Here is a 26,215-nt window from a genome sequence, read left to right on the forward strand (position 1 = left end):
AATTTTTCTAGGAATATATTTCACAATGAATACACTAAAAAAAACATAACATAGTAACATAGTAAGCTAAAAAAACAAAACATTTATCCACAATAACATTTTTAAACAGGATACATTCTTCCATGAATACATTTAACAAATTAACATGCATACAAAAGACGTTTTTTTTCTCAATGAATTTTTATCCATGAATATATTTCCATGGACTTATTTAACCAGGAACACATATATTCAAGAAATACACTTCTCTATGGATAAATTTCAACATGATTATATTTTGTCAGCTGTATTATGAACCATGAACACAATTTGTATGGATAAGTATAATTATGAACACATTTTCTAATGTAACATACATGTATAATCATGAACACATTTTCTATGGATACATATAATCATAACACATATATCTACATATAATTGACCGTAAACACATTTAAACATTAAAATATACCCAAAAAAAACCAAAAAGCAAAGTTTGCATTAAAAGCTGTATACATGTACAATATGACACTTGATATTTTCAAAATAAAAAAAATACAACAGAGATGAAGCACAAATACCCCTCATAAAGTCCGAGTTCTACTCGGTTTGAAAAATTACAAAGGACAATAACTCCACTTATGCCAAAGAAAGTTTTGCTTTTCAAGCACTACACCTCCTCGATGAGATCTATCCAATTTAAATGCTTTATAATGATACATTCAATATCTTTCAAGTTATGCTCTGTACAAAATAACATGGCCGTGATGGCCAAAGAATGCCCTCATGAGATTCATGGTCAGGGTCATTTTTGATCCCCAAGTGCACAAGTTATATTGTTTATTGTAGAGGTATACCGAATTATGCTTTATGCGTATTTGATCCAGGGGCCATAATTATTTTTTCATCCCTAAAAAAGGGCTAGGTGCGGAGGGGAGCATTTTTGACAGTCCATGATTTTCACAAATATTGTAGACACAGACTTAATTATACCACATGCAAAATTATCAAACTTTTTGAAAAGAATTTAAAGACTTTTAATATGCTTATCTAAGCATTATTAACTTAATACGGCATTTAAAAATAATCATCTTAAAACTGATATCTTAAACTGATGTTGACCAGATCTGTGAGAAAGAAGTAACAATAATATGGTTATTAATGCAAATGCACAGCAAGTTATAAATCTGCCTTTCTAATGGAAAACTAAGAATAGTGGGTAAAAGTTTTTCCCCACTATATTTCTTCTGCATAACTAGGAAAAGAGGAACATGCGGGGCACTTGTGGCCCTGAATCCTGCATAATTATAATAGAAAAAAGTTAAGTTGCTTGAAATAGTAGAATTGAAAATTGTCAGAGATATGTTGGTGTAGCATCAACATCCAGGTACAAATTACTGGTCTCCTCTTTATACAATGATGTTACACTTTTCTCCAATTGTTGGTCACCACTATCAGTATCTAAATAAATAATAGCAATGTATTTACTGCAAAATCATTATTATTCGTTGGGAACTAATTTCGTGTTTTTCGTGGGTAGCTCAATCCATGAATTTAAGATCCAACAAAATTTCATTTCATCTGCTGAAAGATTATTTTGCATCACATTATTTACATTTTACCTTTTGGAAAAAATAAACAGTCCATGAATTTAAGTACCCACGAAAATGTTCTTTGTGACAAAACCACGAAATTTCATGTCCACAAAATGAAGTGTATTCACAGTAACTCTCTTCACACTACCAGTTAACATGACTTGCCTATACATTCTGTATACAGAAAGCCTAACTTGAACATCCATGCTGTCAACTGTGTCTTAGGTTGCAACATTTCACCATTTCCGTAGTAATACATTTAAAACTAATACAACTTTTGTAAAAGTCCAAAAGGTGATGCTACATATCAACTATCATAGCTCTGGGCATTGCAGTTTCTGAGACTGCAAGATTAATTCCAAAACAATAACAAATACTGAATAAGTGTCACAAGCCACATGTTTTACTCAACAGTTGTCTATTTTTTTCATGAATCATTTTTGTAACCAATTTCAACTGGTAATGTTCTTTGCAGGCAACATTGGTCAAGTTTTTTTTAATACCATAGTTGTGTTCCATACTCAACAGAGTTTAAGTTTTTTATTGCCATAGCTGTGTTTTTTACTCAACAGTAGTCAGGTTTTTCACTTATTTTTTTCTTTCTCTCAGATGTAATTTTTCACTGATAGTGTTTTTTTTTAGACCTCAAGTAGTCCAGTTTTTCACTAATAAATTTGGTACTCAACAGTAGTCAGCTATTTTTTTGCTTGTAGTGTTTTCTGAACTACACAGTAGTTAAAATTTTTACTAGTTGCCTAAAAGCAGTCAAGTTGATCAAGAATGAGAAGAAGCTAAGCTCATACTATGATTTTAGTTTTTCAATTTTCAACACTTCAGAAACATTGGCTAGTACCTCACAAATTATTTATTGTGTCATTGACAATAACACAATAAATGGTTTAAATGTAACTGTTAATATTTCATGGTAGAGGAAATTCTCAGATTTCCCTGTTCTAACACAGGGACAAATTGCCACAAAGGTCCCAACATCCTTATTCCAAAAGTCAGATAAGTGAATTTCTCACATACACAAAAGTTACATTTCCAAAGTGTATATTTAAGTAGAAAAGCAGGTTTAAAAGTCACCACTTTTTAACCATTTCATGTTAATACAAGTATAATATTTACACCTCCTTACTTAATCCTGTATTAAAATAAAGAAAAATATCATAAAAGTAATTGAAACCTGTTCAATCTCTGTACAGAAATAAGTTGTAAAAGATATTGATAGTAACATAAAATCACAAGGTTAACTTATTAAAAGCTTTGTCACTGGTAAAAAGTTATGATTTTTCTACATTACAGTAAATAACTATTTATCCTTCATGACTTAAAGTCTATGACTTGAACAATATCTCACCTTCAGATAGTTCAGAGTTTGCGGTGTACAGAACAACACACGATACTGGCACATCATTCGGATTAAAGGCACTGAACACCTTTATGTTCAGACCACAAGCTTGCTTTGTCCTTGATGGCAACACATCTTCTAACATGTGTATACCGTCCGATGGCATAACATGTACGACACAGAAACATTCATGCTCAGCGTTTTTTCGAACAAATTGCTGAACAAGTTTCTGCAGATAGTGTTTGAAGTTTACAACATCGCGGTCAACCTTACGTACAATCATCACCTTTACCAAACTCTTTAAAAGTGGGTTTGGAGAGATGGTCTCCAGCTGAAATTCTATCTCCCGGGCCACACAAAGAAATTTTGGGCCATGGTCAACACGTAACGCCTCTTCTTGGGGGAATACATTTACTTCAATACATCTGTTCTGCAGCTTTGGTAAGAGCCAGTTTAGCATGATTTTCTTCTCCGCAGAAGGTCGTAGATGTTTAGCAGTATGATTGGGCATAATCGTGTGCTTTGTCCATTGGTACACACTTACAATGGACCACACATCACCAACTTCGAGTACAGATTTTGGAAGAGACAATGTTAGAATGTACAAGTTATTGTCATTTATACTTAGAATGTTAGCTACTCCTGATTTATATTTTGAATTGATCTTATGAGACAATTTTTTCACTCGTAGTTCCATGTTTTCATCGGAGTCATTTATACAGCTCATACATTCATACTGTTCCACTGATACATTAGTGAGTGCATCTACAAATCCTTCTGTGTCTTTGTGGCTGAAATTAGAAAGAAAACAATATATATAAAGAGAAACATTTGTATTAATTCTAATAATCTACTTTTCTTCGGTAAAAAGTGATGTTATACAAAAGAATGTAATAAAATATAGTAAAAATGTTTCTGTTGCCAAAGTCATTTATTTCAAAACATTTTATCACCTTAATTTAAGAATAAAGATGAAGATTAAGACGAAAAAATAAATAAAATGGTGAAGACAATGAATTTGAAATTGTTAGGTCAATTAAATGATCAGTAACGGACAAATATGTTTGTTTGAAAATCAGACTGCCATGGCCAGATACTGTACAGAATTTAGCTACACACAATTTTGAGACTTTTTCCCTTTAGTCAAGCTCAAATCCTATCATGAATCCTATCATGACCAATAATTCTAAACTTAGTAAATGACACTTAAATTTCTCTTTGCACTTTCTATAAAGACTTTAGTAATGATTCAATAATGATTTTATTTTTTAATTTCTAATTACAAATGAAATTATTTACATGAGCCACAAACCCCTATCCAATTTTTTTTCTTCTCTTTTTTTTGAAATGGGTTGATATAGTTTTTCTAAATACATACCATATGTAATATATATAAATATAAAACCTTTTTTGAACCAAGCATAAGATGTAAGCTAAATGTATCTATATAAAACACATTAAACAGACAAGAGTTAGCAAGCCAACCCTGCTTATTGCATTGGCCACATAACCCACCTAAGTTTACTGGCTAAATTCCACATAATATAGGGCATGTGTTTATCTTGCAGTCCCTTCTTATTATAGCCTTTAGGCCAAAGGAGACAAGTTTCTTCCGAATACCCGACTTCTCTGCAAATGGTTTTTAAATCTGCCGCTTCTAATTTGCTGGGAATGATAATATGAAACCCTAAAAAGAAGTGAACATAACAATGAACATAAATGCAACAGAAACATATACTGGCCTCAGGGTTATAAAGCTTTTTTCTGAGTTCAGCCTCAAATCTAAGGATTTTCATTGGTCAGTGTACATTTTGAGCTTGCTTTTGACCCATCAAATACTGGAGATCTGAGTTGGAGCTTAGAAAATTTCTTTATAACCTTGGAGCCTGGCGTAAGTTTATAGAACTTCATTCTTAAAGACCAGTGTTACAATCATGCTGTTTGATTGCCTGTTTGAAATAATAATATGTGAATTGACACCAACTTCAGTAAATTCATTTAACTCTGATGGTTTTATTATGCGAGGATGCATATAGGTGCCACTTTGTCCATCAATCTGTCTGTTTGTTTTTCCTGAAATTTTGTCATAATATGTTGTTTTCAAAGAAGTGCTGCTTAGAATTAGACTATACACGTATAGTTTTTCCAAACCAAATCACAAAACATTTGGCAAGCCATATCATTAAACTTCACACCTAATCTATATCTCTTTAGAGTTAAGAAATTGCTGTTTTTCATAGCCTATAGGGTTTCATATTCCACTCCAATAGAATATCATCAGCTAAACTGTGTCATTTTCCAGGAACTAAATAACACTATGTCAAAGAAAACTTGACAAGTCACAAGAATAACTTCATCTTTTGTGTAACAGTTTCCAACCTGTGATCTGACATGAAGCCTTTTCTTATTTGAGACTAAGCAATAAATCAAGTTACTTCACAGGGAAGGGCAAAATTTGACACCATGGTGATAATTTGAAAATACTTGGTGTAATCTTATTATAAGATAATGCACACCGAATATCTAAGCTTTAGGCCTTGGACAAGATGATTTTTAAGATTTCCTTAAATATGTGAGCTAAAAATATGACCTTTAGCAAACCAAGTGACCTCTAAGCAGGACCAATTTTGACACTTGGGTCATGACCTAACCAAGATGATTTTCAATGATACAGAAAGAAAGTTACCACACAAAATAAATGTCATGTTTTTGGACAAATAGAAATCATTTTAATAATCTTGGTAGATTGTCATTCACTCCTGTGAAATAAAATAAAAATAAAAAAAAACAAGTTTAAAAAAAGAGTTTAAAAGTTTTCCCTTTGTACACAATAAAATAGAACATCATAAGGCAAATAGACCACACCTACTTGCAGTTTATCATTTTAAAGAATATATATTTTTTTGAATAATCTACTAGGAAATACTACATGAAAACACCTAAATATCTCAAATGGACTTGTCCATATTTCAATGTGGTCAAGACCATCCATCACTTTTGATAAAATAGCAAACAGTGCAGACCTGATCAGGGTCAGTAATTTTATAGTTGACCTTGAATTTGTCAAGAAAATGTTTCTGATATCATATTCTAAAATTATGCAAAGTTTCAAGGAATTTTATCATGTAGTTTTCAAGTTTATATGTAAATTTAGCACACGCTTTGAAATAAAGCTTAATAACTTGACCTTGAGGTCATTTTAGGGTGAAGGTCATATTTGAAAATGTTGGTTCTGTTATAAGTGTAATTTTTTCCAAGTATTTATCAAATCTTTAAAATAATATCAAAGATATTTCAATCTAAGCAAAATTCAATAATTTGACCTTCAGAGTCAAGGTCATCAAACTGGAAAAATTCAACACGCTGGTTTTGTCATAAGTGTTGTTTTGTCTAAGTATACATAAATTTATATAAATAATGATGGGAAATATTTTTCTAAGATTTGTGTACCATTTCATGTAAGTCTGGACCAATAACGTGTGTGCAAATTTTCGGATCATTCTACCAGCCTGATTCTCCGGAATAAGCATTTCTATAGTGCAAAATGATTTTATCATGAAAAGCCTTGCAACGCTTTTTACTCTATTCGGCTAAAAACCGCACAAAAATTTATGTTCAATTTATTAATTCTGAGTATCTTCATAGTTTTTATTTTATTTTAAGGCTTCACTTGAGCTGTACAAGGATTTCACATTTTATGTTTTAGGCTTTTTGACCTAAGTTTCTGTTTATTATATACTTTTTCTCTTTTTAGACATTAAAATTTGAAAGACTTTTGCATTGGTTGAGTTTAGAAGAAAGTAGTTCACCAGTGACAATATGGAAAATATGTTTCACTACAGTAAAAAATAAATGTTTATGGTGAAAATATATAAAATGAGAATACACATTTTTTTCATCAATACTTCATTTATAAGTCTATAATAAAAAATATTATCTGTGTGCTGCCAATAGAATAAATTCTACATGAATGTTAAGCTTGACATACTAGGCTACGTTTATTAGTGAATACATGTATATATTTTATTAGTGAATAAAGAACAATCCTCATGAATCTGTCCTCTTTAAAGATACAGAGTTACTTCCCTTTAAAAGAAATTAACTTCATCATAACAGTATTTCCCCATAAAATATGATTTTTATATCATATAAAATTTGTACAGTTAGTTACATACATGTACAAGTCTATAGAAACTAAGTAGCTAAGTATGGTACAGACACAGTATCTGTACAAATTTAGTTAAAATTTCCTAAACAATGCTACATGAAAAGTAAGACGCCTCTAGGCCTTATGAAGTTTGACAAGAATAATTTTTAAATTTCTTGCTATATATGTATTTATAAAGGTAGTGAGGCCCAGAGTGGGGTGGACTTCACAATAATCTAAACAAGTTTTATAGATGACCACTTAATGATGTTATATTTCAAATATTAAATCTGTTGGTCTTATGAAGATTTATCATTTGATTTAATACCTTGTATTTTAAGTCACATCAACACTGTAAAGGCTGCAGACTTTTTAGTCTTACTGGGGAGGTAAATCTTGTGTATCCCATAGTGCATTACATCAGGCAGGAGCCAGCAGAAAGAGTAGAACCACCAGCCTTCTATAACCTAGCTGGATAGCATTATTGTATGGGATTTGAACCTACAGTGATGAAGGGCAAGTGATTTGAAATAAGCAACTTAACCATTCAGCCAGAAAGGCCACTGAAAGGGCTTCAAGCAAGACAGATTTTTGCCAAGTTTCATCAGGAAGAGATTTTGTTGAAAGGAAAGTGTCAACAATTGTAAGACGGACATAGTGCAGTCCATATAGCTCCCTCTGCCACTTTGTGCCAGGTGAGCTTACAACACTGAGTGACTGACTTTAAACAAGAATAATACTGAACATATAAATATAACCTTAAACAAATAACTACATCAATGACCAAACAAAAATAAAACTGAACAATCTCTTTATACATTAAAAACTTTACTCCAAAATTCATTTGAAAACAAGAGGCACAAATAAGCCTATATCACTCACCTAAATAATTGAAAAATTGTAAATAAAATTCCAAATCGACCATTTTTTTCACAAAAGGCCTTGAGATGACATACCTTTTGCAGTGGTTATTAAATATGATATATCAAATAACTTTCCGGTCTTTTTAGTTTAATTTAAGAACAATTTCAAAATCTATAATGTTTAAATAATATTGATCCTTGGAGTAGGGTTTATACCATTTTTGTAGGACCACCCAGTCTGAATTATGTATCATAATTAGACAAAATCTTCTTGTTCACTTGTCATGCTGTGGCACCTTAATATCATTTAACTAAGATTCAGATCTTGAACTTGAAAAAGACCAAACACTAAATTTAAAATTGGAATTTAAGTTTCACTGTGAAGAATATCTTCAATTGTTCTCATTTTTTCATGTTGTTCTTTTTTTTCCTTGCTAAGTCATTTCTTTGAAACTTCAAAACTGAATAAGTCAAACGGTAACCTTCAAGTTTTACTAGTAGAAGACATTTGTACATGATATAAGGCACACCACAGCCTTAGGGGCCAGTGATTTGAAGTCGGAGACCTTAACCACTCAGCCATGGAGGTAAACATGGTGCTCAATAGTGCATGCATAGTTTAATGGATGACAACCATCTATAGCACATATGGATTAAGCACATATGGATATCATATCAATAACTTAAGAATGTTTTAATTAACAGTTTGATCTATAGTCAAAGACATACAATGGCACATGCTTTCATCCGCAAAATGTTGATGCTCATCTACACTGCTGTTTGGAAGTTGGAGGAGCCATAACATAGGAGTCATAAGTCAGGACATTTTCTTTGAAACAATTTTTTTTCTTAGTTTTGGTCTTGAAAAAGGACTGTCTATCAAGCACAACTGGGGCTATTGACTTGATATATCCTTAGATAATGGAAAGCCATTAAGATCTTGCTATGGAGGACTGCTTACTGATTCCTACATTTTAAGTTATATGTGTGAAAATTACAAATGCATAACACTGTACAGTTTTTCTAATTTTCTGCACAAACATGATAATAAACAGATTTTTTTTTTATATATATTTCTCCAAGTCACCTGATCAGAATCTACTCAGTGATTTGAAGGATACATGTATATAGTAATGGACAACACTGCTTCAGGACATCAGGAGATCACAAGAGCTTTTTAGCAGTTGGCTAAAAAGAAAACAACTGTACTTGTTTATTATTTGTTACCATGTAAAACAATAAAACATAAATTAAAGGAACTCCTCTTAGGTCTAAATGCCTAAAAGTATTAATTTGAGTGTTTTATTTAGATCTATTGGGCGACCTAAACCAAAAAATATGCAAAAGATGATAAAAAATACACATAAAATAAAAAAAAATCTCACTTTTTAAAATATCGCAATTCTTAGCCAGATTCTAATTAGAAGCTTTAAAACACTTCATTTTTGGGTTATAATGCACAACCAAAATAAACTTTCTGGATAAACAGTGAGCCAATGATCAGAAAGTTTGCATATAAGTAAATGGACCATACCTTTATCAAATGGTATACAAATCTCAAAGAAATATTTCCAATCCTGTTATGTCAAAAACCTTCAGTGGAGTCCCTTTAAGAGTACCGTATATAAAATAATTTCAAATGATAAGATAGAGCATATCGATTACAATAATAATTAGAGTACATCTTATTTTTGTTTGGTTCATTTGAATCAAGAGTTGTAGCAAATAAACTTGGTACCTTCATCAATATTTCTAATCAAATGACCATTCTCTGATAACTCTGATTCTATAGGACTATTGCTAGTGTTGAAGTCTTCAGTGACATCACCAAATGAATCGTGGCCGGAAGTCGCTGTTACCAATGAATCATTTTGAGAACTTCCTGTCAAAGAATCGTCTTCATTCCCATTTTTTTTCCTGGTAAATAAACTTTGAAATTACAAGAACAACTCGCCACTTTTGTTCATGTGACTTTTTAAAATACGAGGAGTCAGCTAACATAGCCCATACTGGATAGTAACAGTGAAAAGTACTTGACAGGTGATACAAATACAGTGACAAAATAATGTGACAGGCTGAAGAATATTTAATTACAGTGTAACTTCCGAATTCCGGAACTTCTGAAATCCGGAAACTTCTAAAAACCGAACATTTTTTTCGGTCCCGATTTTTTCCCTTCTATTTTCTATTAATATAATACTTCTGAATTCCGGAACTTCTAAATTCTGAATTCCGGACGATATTTTCATAAAATTAGAGTCAAATCAATGCAATTTTACCTCTAAAAACCGGAAATATCCAAAGGTGTGAAATACATTGTAAACCCTGCAGGAAGATTTAATCTCCCTATCGATTGTTTACTAGTTAGCGGTGGTCGTGTAATTTGACACGCGTTAAAGTCACAAACTGTGAAATGGTATGTTTAAAGTGATGGGGTTAATCAAAGTAATTTACGGCGGTCAGTTAATTTGAAGTGTTTATTAGCGGATTAAATGACAATTAATTGGACAATGTATGCATCAAACGTCTTTAGGGATTTTATTGCATTTGATGTGATAATTAATTAACTTGCAACGGACGATATGTAAGTTTATGCAATTAACAATATTTCTACAAACTGATAGAAATTCAAAAGCATTTGCAGGTAAGATAAAAAAGTATTCTTTTCATTCACATCTTTATCTTGATTAAAAGACTATTATATATGATATTACAGTAATGGTCACATCTTCCTTAACATTTAGTGATATTAAGTGGCTTACTCTTGTTCACATTATCATAAACCTCTGAATTCCGGAAACCTCTGAAATCCGAACTTTTTGACAAGTCCCATGGGTGTTCGGTTTTCGGAAGTTACACTGTATACTTCTACTTAAATGTTTTGGCGGGAAAAATAAGGCATTGTAGGAATCAATAAACTTTTATTTATACCATTCATGGTTCAAAGATGGCTCAACCCTGGGATTAGTATTAGCTCTGCTGTTTCCTAGAGAAAGTCAAGCATTAATGATTGATGGGTTGTCTTAGTCAAAGTCATTATCTTAGAATTTTTGTTAAATTGGTTATTGAATTTGAAAACAAGACAATCAAAGACAATAAACATATTGTTTGCAAAACATCTGTATGGGATGTGACTAAATGATTAGTGTTTCTAAAGTTATGCCCCTTTTTCTCATGGAAAATACTTAAACTTCTGTTCAACCACCCAAAAAAGATCCGCTGAAAATTATTAGTTTTTTCACTAACTTGTAAATTGTTTGAAATTTGTACTGTTTTATAAAACCAACATAATGGCAATAAAAAAAATCTCCATGTTATGCACACATAAAAATTTTCATACATTACTTACAGGTTATTTTCTGTTTTATTTCGCTTCTGCAAAATTTTCAATTGTCTCTGAGTCTCGGACACTACTTCCTCCGATGTCATAGCAGGACTTGACATGCCTGACTCCCCCTCCTCCTTCTTCAATGGTTTGTCCTGGGAAGATGACGACTTGGATTTCTTTTTTGGTGGTTCACTATCAGACCCATTGCTGTCGTCATCATTATCATCATCATCGTCATCATCTGAATCACCACCATCATCACTTGATTCATTCTTACCAACAATATCATCCGCTGTACAAAAAAAAAAAAAAAAAACAAAGCCAGATAAAAAAAATGTCCTGGGTTCATTAATGTGTAAGTTCTATCATACTGATATGAAAATTTAATATTTACTTGTATATTGTTTTCTCTTTTTGAAATTACCGTCTGGTTACCAGTAATAGTTTATTTTTCAGTTATTTTATCTTATAAAAATATTCCATTCAGTTTCTTCATTCTTTAACATAGGCAAGAAAGGAAATTTAAACAAGAGAACAGAATCTTCATAAATTTCGTACAATTAAAGAAAATCATATTTTAAACAATTTATAATAAAACAATTAGGGGTTACTGCTATACTCTTTAAAATATCTGCCCCTGAAAGTGATTTTTTTCACTCTTAAATGTCATTTTCATACTCAAATACTTTATTTATTTCATATCAAATTTTAATTTGTAGTCACTTCACAAATTTTTTAACAAATCTACCTAACAAAAATCTTGATTTGCTTCAATGAGTAAACAAACTGCACTTTTCTACAAAAAAGAGGCATAACTAGAGGAAAATTGTTATCAAAACTGTTTTACAAAAGAAACTATCATAGAATATTAAATAGGGATTGTCAGTAAATAATATAACAAATGTATTTGTGATCAAATAAAGTGTTGCTTGCCACAGTTTTGAGTTATCTGCTCTTGAAAATGACCAAAACACAAGTATACAAATCCTATTCTCCCAAAACATCACACTGTATTAAAAAGAAACTTGAGTAATTAAAAGTACTAGTAAATGGAAATTACCACTCAAATTTTCTCTGTATCTATTTTCATGATCTTGGCAGCAAAAAACTCTGAAAAAAAAGTATGATTTATTTGATGCATGACGATAAAAACACAAAACAAGAGCACCGCTAGGCGGAGCATTATATGCCCGAAAGTGTTTTTTTTTAGTAAGGATGAAGCATTTGTAAGACATGGAATTCGCTGTTCATCCTATAAAATTTTACAGCTGTAGGTTGATTAATACTTAAATTCTTAATAATTACCTTAACCTTTGACCTTGTGACCCCAAAATCAATAGGGGTCTTCTACCTTATATGGACAATCATCCTAAGAAGTTTGAATATTGTGGGCCAATTGGAACTTTAATTATGCTCTAGAAACTGTTTTCAGTATTAAGGTAAAAGTGACTTTGACCTTGTGACCCCAAAATCAATAGGGGTCTTCTACCCAATATGGATAATCATCTTATGAAGTTTGAATATTGTGGGCCAAATGGAACTAACGTTATGCTCCGGAAACTATTTTTGGTTTTAAGGTAATTGTGACCTTGACCTTTGACCTAGTGACCCCAAAATCAATGGGGGTCTTTTGCCCAATATAGACAATCATCCTATGAAGTTTGAATATTGTGGGCCAAATGGAACTTAAGTTATGCTCCAGAAACTGTTTTCAGTTTTAAGAATATAGTGACCTTGACCCTTGACCTTTTGACCCCAAAATCAATAGGGGTCTTCTACCCAATATGGACAATCATCCTATGAAGTTTGAACACTGTGGGCCAAATGGAACTTAAGTTATGCTCTGGAAACTGTTTCCAGTATCAAGGTAATAGTGACCTTGACCTTTGACCTTGTGACCCCAAAATCAATAGGGGTCTTCTATCCAATATGGACAATCATCCTATGAAGTTTGAACTTGTGGGTCAATTGGAACTTACGTTATGCTCCGGAAACTGTTTTCAGTATCAAAGTAATAGTGACCTTGACCTTTGACCTTGTGACCCAAAAATCAATAGGGGTCTTTTACCCAATATGGACAATCATCCTATGAAGTTTGAACATTGTGGGTCGAATGGAACTTAAGTTATGCTCCGGAAACTGTTTTCAGTTTTAAGGTCATAGTGACCTTGACCTTTGACCTTGTGACCCCAAAATCAATAGGGGTCTTCTACCTAATATGGACAATCATCCTATGAAGTTTGAACATTGTGGGTCAATTGGAAGTTAAGTTATGCTCCAGAAACTGTTTTCAGTTTTAAGGTCATAGTGACCTTGACCTTTGACCTTTTGACCCCAAAATCAATAGGGGTCTTCTACCCAATATGGGCAATCATCCTATGAAGTTTGAACATTGTGGGCCAAATGGAACTTAAGTTATGCTCCGGAAACCAAATTGCTAACAGACGGACGGACGGAAGGACAGACAGACGGAAAAGTGGGTCACTTGGTAAAGTTCTACCATTGTTCAAAGGTCATTCCAAAGAAAAAACACTGCTGTCTACCTTTGAAAGCCACAGCATATGTCAAAATGCTTAAACAGAATCATGCCAACACTTTCAAATAACAATAATTAATTCTTTGACTTTTAGTTAATTTTCTGAAACAAACTTACAAGAAAACTTTTTTATTTCACTGTAATACTGCTCTAGAAAATGATCCCTGCTCAGGTGAATGAAAGCAGTGTAAAAACACACAATTAGAAACTTTTTATCTAGAAACTGTTATCAAAGAACAGAGGGTGTCTAGCACCAGTTTATGTAGCAATTCAGTCATACATATATGTGGAGACAATTGAAAATAGCTTTTGTTTTTCTTTACCCTAACCAACTCATTTATTATTATTCTCTCCACATGAATCACTTTATATGCCCAAGAAAAAACTTAGACATTATCATTATATCATTCAATTATCTTAATTTGTCAAAGAAAACATCAGTGCCAAAGATTTCATAATCTTGTACTCTCTTTAATGAGTGAAACCTGAACATATTTTATGGAAAAATCCTTTCTTTACAGTAAGCATGGACATGAAAACATCAACAAACCTGTATAAGATAACAACTTTGTCTCCAGCAGCTACTCTGTACCGTTTTGCCACTGTTTTTGGATTCATTGAGACACAAAGATAGTGAAATGTTTTTCGACATGATGCCCACGCACAACCAGATGTAGCTCCTTTCTTGTATTTCTTGTTTTTATCAACTTTACATAGTGCACATATCTGAATCATAACAAAAAGAATAATATTTCCATGAATTGTTAATACTTAAAATTTTCCTGTTAATTTTCTTACGATTTGTGCTTTATTAAAATTTAAATTGCATACAACAAATATGCAATAATTTTCTCCAATGATACACACACCATTTTCTGACCATCACCAAGACCAGATGTGTTGCCAATTATCACTCTTGCGAATTAAAAAAAAAACTAAAGAAATCTGATACTATCATTCTTCCAACTTTTTTAACTGTTAAATGCAAAATACTTTAATTAAGTATAATTTTTTATATTCATACCAGCCTGCTTCCCCTTTTAATTTCTTTGATAACCTCCTGCTTTTTAAATCCACCAAAACTATCTGTCTTATACTGTACCAAACATGCTGAATATTGCTGCAATATAAACAATATCATTTCAAACAGGAGAAAAGAGAAGTTTGGTCACATTCTATAGCTAAGTGATTTGTAAATTTTTCAATTTAAATAATCACATCAAACCATTACTTGATTTTTTGCTCAGAAAAGGTAAATATACATACATGTACATGCATGTAGAAAAATTAGCAATTATCAGCAAAAATAACTAACTTACCATACACTTGTGATGAGCACATACAACTTTCCCATCTGTTTTATCTTTATGTAAGGAACCACACACAGCCTCATTTTCAACTCCACTGTGGCAAAAGCCACACTTGTTTTCTTCCATAACGACAACCTGAAATGTTTTACTTTATTTTTAATTATATATAAGTCTTTGTCAATGATCATGAATTTTCTTCAAAGTTTTACATTTATAAGGTCACAGGAAGTTGTTTTATGTTACAAAAAACTGAAAATCAGATATATAGTTTTAATAACTGTTTATACTATGAAGATCTAGCCAAAATTTAGTGGACAAATACTATAACATTAATTTTTTGTTCTTTAACCAAAGAGTTTCATATTTTGATATCTTGCATCACTAAACAGATTTTATACATTGTATGATTGGCACTCTGGTAAGCTGTCGCTAATGATACCTGCACAGATCATTAAACTCATTTAAACTTGTAATGTTCCTTTGTTATAACAAACATTTGGATTATAAATTTGGCGAAATCTTAACAATAATGACATAATTGTATGATTTCATCAAATATTGTTAAAATGCACAATCTACATTGATGAGTAAAGATTACGTTTAAACAAATTATGAGAATCATTCCAACAGTTCTTTTGATCAAAAGTCTATATATATACAAGTAAGCTTTAACTCTGGGATCAGAAAATAATTGTACATTGTAGAAAACATGTTTCTCTAAAATTCAATAGGAAATGCTTTTTTAATTAATATATATTTTTTACTTTACATTGTTTACAGTCTGTTGTTGACTTTTCTTTCTTGTTACTTCTTGTTAACAGTTAGTAATTCATGTTAAGAATTATCCTGTATTGTGTATATGTAACATACATGATGATAAGATAAAATTGAAAATAAATAATTAAATTATTTAAAAATTGGTCACGTTGAAGAGAATTAGAGAAATCTTCTAATCAATATCGAATTATCTAATCAATTGAAAATGACATTTTATTGCAAGTTTAACAAAGCCAAAGCCTTTATAAATAATTATGTATTACTTAGGACGATATTGTTGATGCAATGATCACTAACTGCAAACTGGGTACGATAATATTCAGTACAAAAGTGTCAGAAATGACAGCTACAATGATCACAATGGTTTAGCCAAAGCTTGTCAATGCATTATGTCTAATAACTATGGTATTTTCATCAGCGTGATTGGTACACTAGATTCTTTGCGAATCATGTCCATATTTAGCTCATTTCATCTTGATAATACTACTAACTGACACGGCCATTATCAAAGCTTTGAAGGGAACGAAACAAAACGAAAATTTGAAGACAGACGGCGCGTAATAAATGCATATTATTTGATTTAAAACGAATGCAAAACTAAAATTGATAAATTATTCAATGTATTAAATCATGATCAGTCATGACAAATAACTTACAACCGTAAATTAGCTGATTCCAATATGTAATTTTCTGATTTTTAAGACTGCAAATAAACCGGTGTCGTAAAAATAAACAATCGTGACAAATTGCAAATCAAGATGGCAGCCTCCAGGACGGCAAGAATTGGGTTATCTTTTGACAAATTTGGTTTACAAAACTCTTGGTTTCTAGTTGATTTTTCTAAGCATGGAAGGATTGAAGATGTATCAAATGAAATCAAGAAAGACTATTTCAGTTGCAATAAATACAATGAACATGATATTGTATTGAGCATAAATAATTTTCTTTTGCCACCCTCTGCAAGTTCAGAACTTTTCAGGGAAAATGATGTTGTGTCAGTAAGGTAGGGCTATATTAAAATGAAAATTTAAATTTTCTTTGTAAGTAACATAATCTGATAACATACAGTAGTGGATACATGAAACCCGCACTTTTGCTTGGTTGATGCGAACCTTTTCTCAATTAAACAAAAGTAGTTTCACCTCAAACAGCAAATCCATGCCAAGAATATTTCCACGATTTTTTGCAACTTTCTTCAGGAGACGCAAATTGCCAGAAAGTTTAGGGTTTTTATTATTAATGGATTGGTGATCCAAACCATCGTTTAAAATGCTGCTAAAATTGGTTGTTTTTTTCAGCCTGTATATTAAAGTATCACCTCTGAAGTTCTGAACCTTTGCAAAAACGATTGTTTTCTTTGGGGCATCTGGTGCCTTAGAAATAAGAAAATCCTGAGGTAAAAGTTTGCCGTAAATTATAGTTACATACCGTGAACTTTGCGGGTTTTGCGTGTCCAGTACTGTTATACTGTCATTTATCATTGTGTTACAGTGCCCAACAAAAACTGATACTGAAAATTTCACTGATACTGTGATAGGTATAGAATTCTATATTTTTTTATGCCACCGCAGCATCTGCGATGCGGTGGCATATAGCGATTCACCTGTGTGTATGTGTGTGTGTGTGTTTGTTTGTTTGTTTGTTTGTGTGTGTGTGTGTTATATAGATTATATAGTGAACTTAAAAAATCTTCTTGTGAAAAACCACCAGTCCAATTTCAACCAAACTTGGCAGGATTGATCCTTGGGTGAAGGGCTTCCAAAGTTGTTCAAAGAAATTAATTCCATGCAGAAATCTGGTTGCCATGGCAACCAAAAGGAATTATAAGAATAAATTTAAAAAATCTTCTTGTAAAGACCCAAAAGGCCTAGAGCTTAGATATTTTGCATAAGGCATTGTCTGGTAGACCTCTACCAAGATTGTTCAAATTATAGCCCTGGGGTCAAAATAGGCTCCGCCCCAGGGGTCATTGATTTTCACTATATGTACATATAGTAAAAACTTAAAATACCTTTTTGTAAAGACCCATAGGCCTAGAGCTTAGATATTTTGCATAAGGCATTGTCTGGTAGACCTCTACCAATATTGTACAAATTATAGCCCTGGGGTCAAAATCAGCACTGCCCCGGGGGTCATGGATTTGCACTATATGTACATATAGTAAAAATTTAAAATACCTTCTTGTAAAGACCCAAAAGGCCTAGAGTTTAGATATTTTGCATAAGGCATTGTCTGATAGACCTCTACCCAGATTGTTCAAATTATAGCCCTATGGACAAAATCGGTCCGGCCCCGGGGGTCATTGATTTTCCTCATATTTACACAGTAAAAACTTATAGTAAAAACTTTAAAAAAAATTCTTCTAGCAATTGACAAATGCTAGAGGTTAGATACTTTGCATGAAACATTGTGAAGTGAACCTCTAGCAAGAATGTTCAAATAATAGCCCTGGGGTCAAAATTGCCCCCGCCCCGGGGTCATTGATTTTCAATATATACATATAGTAAAAAAATAAAAAATCTTATTTTCTGAAGGTTTAAGGCTTAGAGCTTTAATATTTGTTAAATGATATCATCTATAGGTACTCTACCAAAGTTGTTCAAATTTTGCCTCTAGTGTCAAAATTAAAAGTGAACTTTGATATCAGCTGACCTAGATTTTGACAAAGTGTATTACATGTTGTCCTTTTATGCAGTCATGAAATTTTAGGCTGTGTGAAATATGACCTTCACCACCAAATTCACTAGACTCAAGTGCATTGATATATTCCTACTCTGATCTTTTATTGAGTAAACAATAGATTTAACCACTAATCTGATAATAAGAATTAGATATGCATTATGACAATCTTCAATTGTATAGAAACAAAAAAATCTGTTCCTACACTACTATTTAGTGTTGTATTATTGCGGTGGCATAGCATTTTTCTCAAATGCAATCTTGTTTTATATCTTATTTCCTTTCAAATATATATACAATTGTAGTCTATAGCCGGGCAAGCCCAAGCCCGGGACCACTTTGAGGCCCCAGACTTTGACTTCCCCATATGAAGAATTAAAAGTTTTCTTTGATAAATTGAATTTTTCAGGAAATTACCATTAAGAATGAAAATGAGTTCTCTTAAAACTTAAATTGTCACAGTATAGAATTGTTTACTAGCTAGTGTAGAAAATGTGTAACCACCAGATAGCCTAGTCAGTAGTGCCTGATATGGAATTTAGAGGGTCCCATGTTCTTGTCCTTGTCAATCTGCACATCATGCTGTGACATTTGATCCAACCTGGGGCTGTGACTTTATAATGCTCTGAGTCAATTCACATTGCTCTCTGTTCTTGTTAGAAATTGAGGACAAATATCAATATATCGATGGAGTATTTCACAGTATAAAACTATTTACAAATTTGGGGAAGAAATGTGTATTCATGCTAGTTGATAGAGTTGTGGTATTCCTAGAACCCCAGGTTCCAGTCTTGGTCAGACTGCCATGTCATCAGTTTTACCAATGATCATTCAATCAAACATAAGTGTACAGTATACTTGAGATGAGAGGCCTGTTTACATTGTAAAGCCTGAAGTGTAATTTCCATAACAACAGGGTTCTATCGAAACATGCCTGTCAATCAGTGCCAGTTAATTCATCTTAAACAATGTCTGATGTTTTATGCATGACATAATTTTGCTTTTTCAAGGCTGTTACCCTGCCTTCAGTTTAGTTTTGGTATTTCCCTTTGAAGTTGATTGATACACAGATTTAAATAAAAAGAATTCAAAGGTTTTTAAAAAGATGCAAAGGAGCATGGAAATCAACTATCCCCTATTACCAAAAGTTCAAATTTGAATCAAAAGGGATTTTTCAAATAAAACGACTTATGTTCCATTAGGACTGTTAATTTTTCAATTAAAGCAAATAAAGTGATTGAAAAAATCGCTAAACAGCCTTTAATTATTAAGCTTTCTAAAAGTGAAACTGAAAATCCAACTCAAATAATTATTGATATTTTTGATTCGTTAACCCTGACCATGCTAAACCATGTTAAATTTTGAAAATGGACTTGGTAATCTATACAAGACCATTAACCATTTTAGGGGGAAAAGTCAAAATATGGACTAGCTGAATGTACCAGTTTATCTTTGGTATGCACTGGTTGCACAGGTACATGTATGATTACAGTTAACTCTAGCAACAGTCTTATCAATAAAATGAATACAAAATATTACATGAAACTACCAAATAAGATAAATTCATCATCTTCTTTGATAAAATTATAATGTTACTGTAGCATATTACAAATCGGTTCTTAAATTTTCAGGTTAGAATGTAGGGACAGACATAAATCTTCAAAGCACAAGAAAAAGAAAGAAAAGAAAAGAATAGATGATGAAGAAGATCTTGTGCAGATTCAGACAGAAGCTTGCCAGTGTAAGATAATTTGAGAATTGATTTACGTTGTATTCCTTGCTAAGTTTTTGCAATACTTTGCATTTTGATCAGTATAACTTCACAGTAAGGGCATTGAAATATTTTATAATAGACACTAATAGCCATTTTAAAGGTTGATGATTCTGAGTGCCATGTTCATCCTTGAAATATCACATCAGGGCTCTTGTTGTCTTCTTTCACAAGTGAAGTATAAAAGAGAGTGGAAATTGAATTAATATAAATTTTATATATCTTCCTTTCAGCTGGCTGATATTTTCCTAAAGTTTTGTTTTTAAACTTGTAGCTTCTTGAAATATATTTGAGTGTTTTAACTTCAATCAAAACAGGCAGGTATGTACTGTCAAGGGTGTTAATATGAAAATAGAAATAAAAACATTCTTTCATTCTTTTACAGATAGTACAGAAAGACATGCATCCTCAAAACACAAGAAAAAGAATAAAAAGAAAAAAATTGATGACGAAGAAGAATCTAGCCAGTGTAAGATTCTTGGTACATTACATTTGACCTGTTTTATTAACTTTATATCAAATTGATATAAGGTTATTAAATTATTTCACTGATAATCATTTTGAATGTTGGTGACTCTGTCATGATATTGAATATACTGAACTTGAAAATTTATGAGTGGCAAGACTATAGGTACAGTAATTCTTATATCTTTAACAAGAGCTGACAGGTTTAACAGTACATATATAACACAAATGTCAAATATTACATTTCAGGCAATGAAAAAAAGAAAAAGTTGAAAGGAGAGAATAAATGCTTAGACACAACAGAACAATCTCACTACACAACTTCATTATCAAATAATGAAAGGATAACTGATAGAAGATTGAAAATTGATGTACAAAATGATGGCAAAATAAATCTAAAGCTTGTGAAAAAGTCATCAAAATCAGACTTGAAACATTCTCTGCCAACGAATGAAGATACTGAAGTTGATTTAGACAGTGAAATGAAAGAAGGCACAGTGGACAATATTGAAGTAAACCATACTGATGGAGCAACACAAGACTCACTGGTTAATGGTACAGATTCGTCACACAGTGATGGGTCTTTAGTCAAATCATCAAGAAAAAGGAAACGAAACCGAAAAAGAAAAGGTGGTAAAAGATTTATTCAAGAAAATATGGTGAATATGTATGATAATTCAAGAAAGTTTGATGACAATGACAGCTGTCAGACCTATAAAGGAAGGGATGTAGAATTAAATGAGAAAGGATTCTATGGTAACCTTCCTGATAAGCTTGAACCTCCAAAGTACTATCGTCATGGATACCGGAACCTCAATACTTACGATGTTGAGCCAAATAAACATATAAAGTTTGGTGAGGATACTGAACATAAAGAGACAGATGAAAGCACAAAGCAGTATAATTTTTTGTGCAAGTCTCGTAAAACTTCTTATGAAACTTTTAGTGACCAAAAAGATTTATCCGCAACTGAATGTGACAATGAAGGTGAAAAACTGGAAATTAATCCAGCTTTAGCTCAAAATGATTCCGAGGCATTTCAAACTGAAAATGAAACTGTAGATTGTTTTAAACGAAATCAGCAATCATCTGAAAATGAAAGTTTTACGGCCATGCCTTTTCATTATAATGGCTCAACACCTGACAGATTTGATACAAACACTGACATTACCAGAAAAGAAAGTGGTTCTCTGGATATGTGTCCTGTATCATTAGAAAGAAAGACTCTGTCCAGTGGAGTTTCTGTATTTGTTCGGAAGAGGTCCGGTCAATTTCCCCCAAGGTCTGGTCAATTTTCCCCTTTGACAGGGTTTTCCAAACAAGAACAGCTAGATACCAATCAGACGAACGTTTCTACTGTCTTTGTAGTAAGGGTTTTAAGTAATATTTGTTGCTTTTAAAGTAAATTGGTCTATAATGGAATGTCTCTAATACCATACATAATTATGTTGAAATTATTTAGTATCATATGTGATACTGAAGTCATAAATGATAAATGCTAGAGGTTAACTGGTAAATATTTGGCATCAGATATCATCTAGTGGGCTATGGTTCTTATTTACTGAATAGAGAAACTTTATCCTCTTGTTCTTCTTTACTGAATATGGTTCTCATTTACTGACTGGAATTACATACAATCACATTTAGGTGAATTATACAATTTCTGCATTCTTCTCTCAGTCTTATTAGAAAATCATGTTTCTCTTGTTTTAAAGAATTCATCCCATGATGCAGAGTTCAAGGTACCATCAAGTCCAGCACCAAGACTCTTTCCTAAAGTTTCCAGTCCACTAGTGAATGGCTCAGTGACAAGTGCAGTTAACCAAAATGGTTTTGATTTTGATGGAAGTAAACCTCTGGTTGGATTACCAGAAGTTGGAGATAAAATTGCTTATAAGGTATGGCATCTGATAAGTACAGTTTAAGCCTGGAGAGAAATATGTTGTTTTGCAATTTTTATTATAGGGTTCAGATGTAGTTTGTAATAATCTTTTGAAACAGAAGGGGCAAGGAGGGCCATTAAAACATATGTTAATTTGATTCAGAATGTTTATAAACTTTATTCCTAAAATAAAAAAGGATTTTGATGTATTTTAGGATATATTTATTTTCAGCACAGATCTATATTTAGCTCCATGTTTTCAATTATAAACTTTTATTATATTAACAAATATCTTGCAGACAGTTTAATGTCAGTCCTCAATCTGACATTAATTACCCCCAATTAATAATGACGTTCATTGAATACTATTTTGAAGTCCACGTGCAATGGTCAATTGCAATGTGTGTAGGGGATGGAGGTATATTTTCTACTATGTATAACGTTGGCTTTTTTTACTCTATTTAAATGACATTTGATATTATGTAACATAAAATTATATGAAGAACAATTCAATATGTGTGAACAGTTGTATAAAGGAAAACTCTAAGCAGGGGTAAGCCTTCTTCATTTTGCCAAATATTTCCATCAAAAATACCACTGCTTTGTAACTTTAAAAAAAAGTCTAATTGCAGTGCTAAATTCATTTGTGTGAAGAATAACATTCATGTTGCATTTGTTTATCATCTTTAATGCATTTTACTTTTATCAGGTGCTTGAATTATCTAACAGTTGTACACCTGAAGTATCAGGATATAAGGTAATTTGTTTACATTTGTAGTTGAATAGTGTTAACTGTTATACATCAAGTTGGTTTAAGTTTAAAGCTCTCATTCTGTACATAACCATTTTCTTTAAGTCACCATCTCCCTGTTAGCAACTTGTTCTTAATGATGAATTTAGGATGATCCAAGCTTGATCCGTGGGGTGGATTTTTACAAAAATTGCTGAAATGTTTCCAGTATGAGAATTTTTGTATCACGTGCAGATCCATATTATATGTGTAATTTATTGTATATTGCTGTATTTATATTCATGAAAGATTCTGTATTTATTTGACAAAGTTTTTATTCCCGCGTTAACGTCATGTTCTGTTTAGCATATAGTTAAACGGACGTTGCGTCATTGGTCATTTGTTATTTTATAAACGTCAATTTTTTCTGAAGAAGACTAAACGTCGAAAGCTTAAGAAAAGCGTTTGTTTTTATTGAACTGATTATATATTATTTGTTTTTTTTCCCAATCCTAGCAGTTTGCTTGAAATTGTATGTGAATAGACATAAAACAAAATAGTTATTTTAATATGTCCATTTTACTTCAGGTTGCAGAAGTTTTGAGTGTAGATGACAAACAGATGTTGGAACTGAAAAATTTTTATCAGTCAAATAATGAAGGTAAAACCATTAATCCTTACCTTGCTGGAACTAAAAGGCATTACCATTTGCCACCAGTTACAGCCAGGACAGCATTCATGTTGGCTGACCCATTTTATATTTTCATCTAGATATCCCATAAATATAAAGATAATGGACAGTTTCAAAAATATAAGCTTTGCAAGTCCATTTAAGAAATTCCGCAGGTTAAGATTTAACTTTACGAGTATGGCTTAGTTTATATACAATGTTTGACAAGAATAATATGATACTCACAAACAGCAGCACTGATAGACATCAGGTTCATTAGCATAACTGGAGTGTACTTAAGGTAGTCTTACTGTAATGCTTTCCAGCCAGAAAAAGTTCTAACATCAGCCAATATCATAATAAATTGGTCATTTCCAGAACATTATTTTTCACAATCTTTTTAACCGTTTATTACCGGAATGCCTGATTGATTAACGCCGATTTACCAAAGTAAATATGTTATGATTTATTTGAAATAATGAAATCCTATTTGAACAAAAATAATTTGTTACACTAAGGAAGGTAAACTAACGTAGAACATTCATGTAAGAGGTAAGTCCTCTTGTTATAATTATATGACTTTAGAATTGGTGCTTAACTTTACAAAAAGTACAGCCGCCTCAGAACTCCAGATAGCAGAATGTGATACTGATTATTTCATGCAAATCAAATACATTAATGTCATTAGCTCAGAGTAAATATGTCTGAAAGAATCTGTTTTTTAATTGCTTTCAAAGAATCATAGGTGTTGTTCTAGGCAGAACATTTTTTATCATATTAACAGTTACAATAATTGTAACATTATTATCACATATGCCATTAAATGTAGAGATGATATTTATATGTGATTAAATCATAAATATAGTATATACATGTATATTTCAGATAAACAGTTAACTAAGTTACATAACTCATAAATATAGTATATACATGTATATTTCAGACAAACAATTAACTAAGTTTCATGTTGAGATAGAAGATGACAATGAGATTCTGACAAACACAGAGAATAATCCCGATGTTGTAAGTACATGAAATAAGGCTTATTATTTTCAGTTTAAGAGTGAAGAGCAGCACAAGTTTGACTGTTGGAAAGCTAACCAGTTATTATGTAGGTCAATGCATCAACTTGGATGTAGTTTAGCCTATAGATGAAATGAGTAGGAACAATTTGATATGATTTTGTCTGTCCATCTGCCTGGATGTATATGCCCAGTAAATATTATTAGGTTTTTTTGTGTTGCCTGCTATAGATAAGTAATGGTGATTAACCCACACCTGCTTATGATAAAATATAAAAACTGCCAACATCAAATGGGCACAAAGTGCCATGTCCCTACAAGTTATAAAAAAAACTTCACTGGAGTCCCCGTAACCATCATAGGATGTTAAGCAATTGATGTTTGTAAATACTTGAAAACCACTTTGTTAGTAAATGGTTGTTTGCTCTAGGCGAATAAAAAAAAAACCACTCAGTTTTTGGCTTTGTAAGTTAAAGGTCAAGGTCACATTTATCTTAAATTTGAGCTTTTAGATATTAATTTGCCCACTTTTGAATATTAAATATATTTTTAACTAATGTTTCTTGTTACATAAACAATGACCACATCATTTCTGCAGTGCTAAGGTTCTTAATTGTTACCTTGAAAGTTGAACTGGGTGCTTTGAATTGGATTATTGATGCTTTATAATTTGTGCCACATTTAACACATAGCCTTTAGATTTATAAGAATGGTTGACCTGTTTTTTTCAGTACTTATGTTACTGTTATGTTACTTATGTTATGTTATGTTACTGCAATATGTTTTTATCTTTCAGGTAACTTTACATTACAGTTCTCTACTGGAGACTAAAAAACTTGCCAGTGATTAAAATCTTCAATACAAAATCAGACAGGAAGAGAAAAAAAACTAACAAACATCGAAGTGTCTGCCAATATGAAACTATAAAAAAAAATTATTTTGACATCAATAAAAGCAATTTTGTAGACAGAGTAGTTTGTTGTCTTGGTTTAAACATATTTTATCTAGCAAATTTACAAGCATGTATCATTTTACATCACAATATATATAAAATTTGAAAACAATCATTCAGGTCCATGCAACGAAAGTCAAGATCACACATAGAGC

The 26,215-nt window shown here is 31.9% G+C and overlaps 2 protein-coding genes across 2 annotated transcripts; one reads left to right on the top strand and one right to left on the bottom strand.

The window, feature by feature from the left end:
- On the bottom strand, nucleotides 1–16,648 carry LOC132721834 (uncharacterized). The gene is made up of 10 exons (XM_060706212.1): nucleotides 16,546–16,648; nucleotides 15,122–15,247; nucleotides 14,827–14,922; nucleotides 14,353–14,528; nucleotides 12,327–12,376; nucleotides 11,288–11,558; nucleotides 9,677–9,855; nucleotides 4,444–4,615; nucleotides 2,938–3,719; nucleotides 1–1,443 (listed from the first exon to the last, which is right to left on the bottom strand). Exons 2-10 carry the CDS (start codon nucleotides 15,236–15,238, stop codon nucleotides 1,337–1,339), a joined length of 1,950 nt encoding a protein of 649 aa, XP_060562195.1. The 5' UTR covers nucleotides 15,239–15,247; nucleotides 16,546–16,648; the 3' UTR covers nucleotides 1–1,336.
- On the top strand, nucleotides 16,618–26,079 carry LOC132721824 (uncharacterized). Its single transcript, XM_060706201.1, has 9 exons — nucleotides 16,618–16,892; nucleotides 20,200–20,309; nucleotides 20,725–20,808; nucleotides 21,054–22,171; nucleotides 22,520–22,702; nucleotides 23,396–23,443; nucleotides 24,005–24,077; nucleotides 25,030–25,109; nucleotides 25,905–26,079. Exons 1-9 carry the CDS (start codon nucleotides 16,648–16,650, stop codon nucleotides 25,956–25,958), a joined length of 1,995 nt encoding a protein of 664 aa, XP_060562184.1. The 5' UTR covers nucleotides 16,618–16,647; the 3' UTR covers nucleotides 25,959–26,079.
- Nucleotides 26,080–26,215: the final 136 nt, after the last annotated feature.

This window comes from Ruditapes philippinarum, unplaced genomic scaffold (genome assembly GCF_026571515.1).
Source record: "Ruditapes philippinarum isolate M1 unplaced genomic scaffold, ASM2657151v2 ctg1589_1_1_1_1, whole genome shotgun sequence".
Lineage (NCBI taxonomy): Eukaryota > Metazoa > Mollusca > Bivalvia > Venerida > Veneridae > Ruditapes > Ruditapes philippinarum.

Bases quoted from the DNA above. Each gene is read 5' to 3' on its own strand.
- LOC132721824 (XM_060706201.1), top strand. From the start codon at position 16,648: ATGGCAGCCTCCAGGACGGCAAGAATTGGGTTATCTTTTGACAAATTT. The intron at 20,310-20,724 runs GTAAGATAATTT...ATTCTTTTACAG, and splicing joins TCAGACAGAAGCTTGCCAGT to ATAGTACAGAAAGACATGCA. The intron at 20,809-21,053 runs GTAAGATTCTTG...ATTACATTTCAG, and splicing joins CGAAGAAGAATCTAGCCAGT to GCAATGAAAAAAAGAAAAAG.
- LOC132721834 (XM_060706212.1), bottom strand. From the start codon at position 15,238: ATGGAAGAAAACAAGTGTGGCTTTTGCCACAGTGGAGTTGAAAATGAG. The intron at 11,559-12,326 runs GTAATTTCCATT...TTTTTTGTACAG, and splicing joins ATACAGAGAAAATTTGAGTG to CGGATGATATTGTTGGTAAG. The intron at 9,856-11,287 runs GTAAGTAATGTA...TTTATTTACCAG, and splicing joins AATAAAACAGAAAATAACCT to GAAAAAAAATGGGAATGAAG.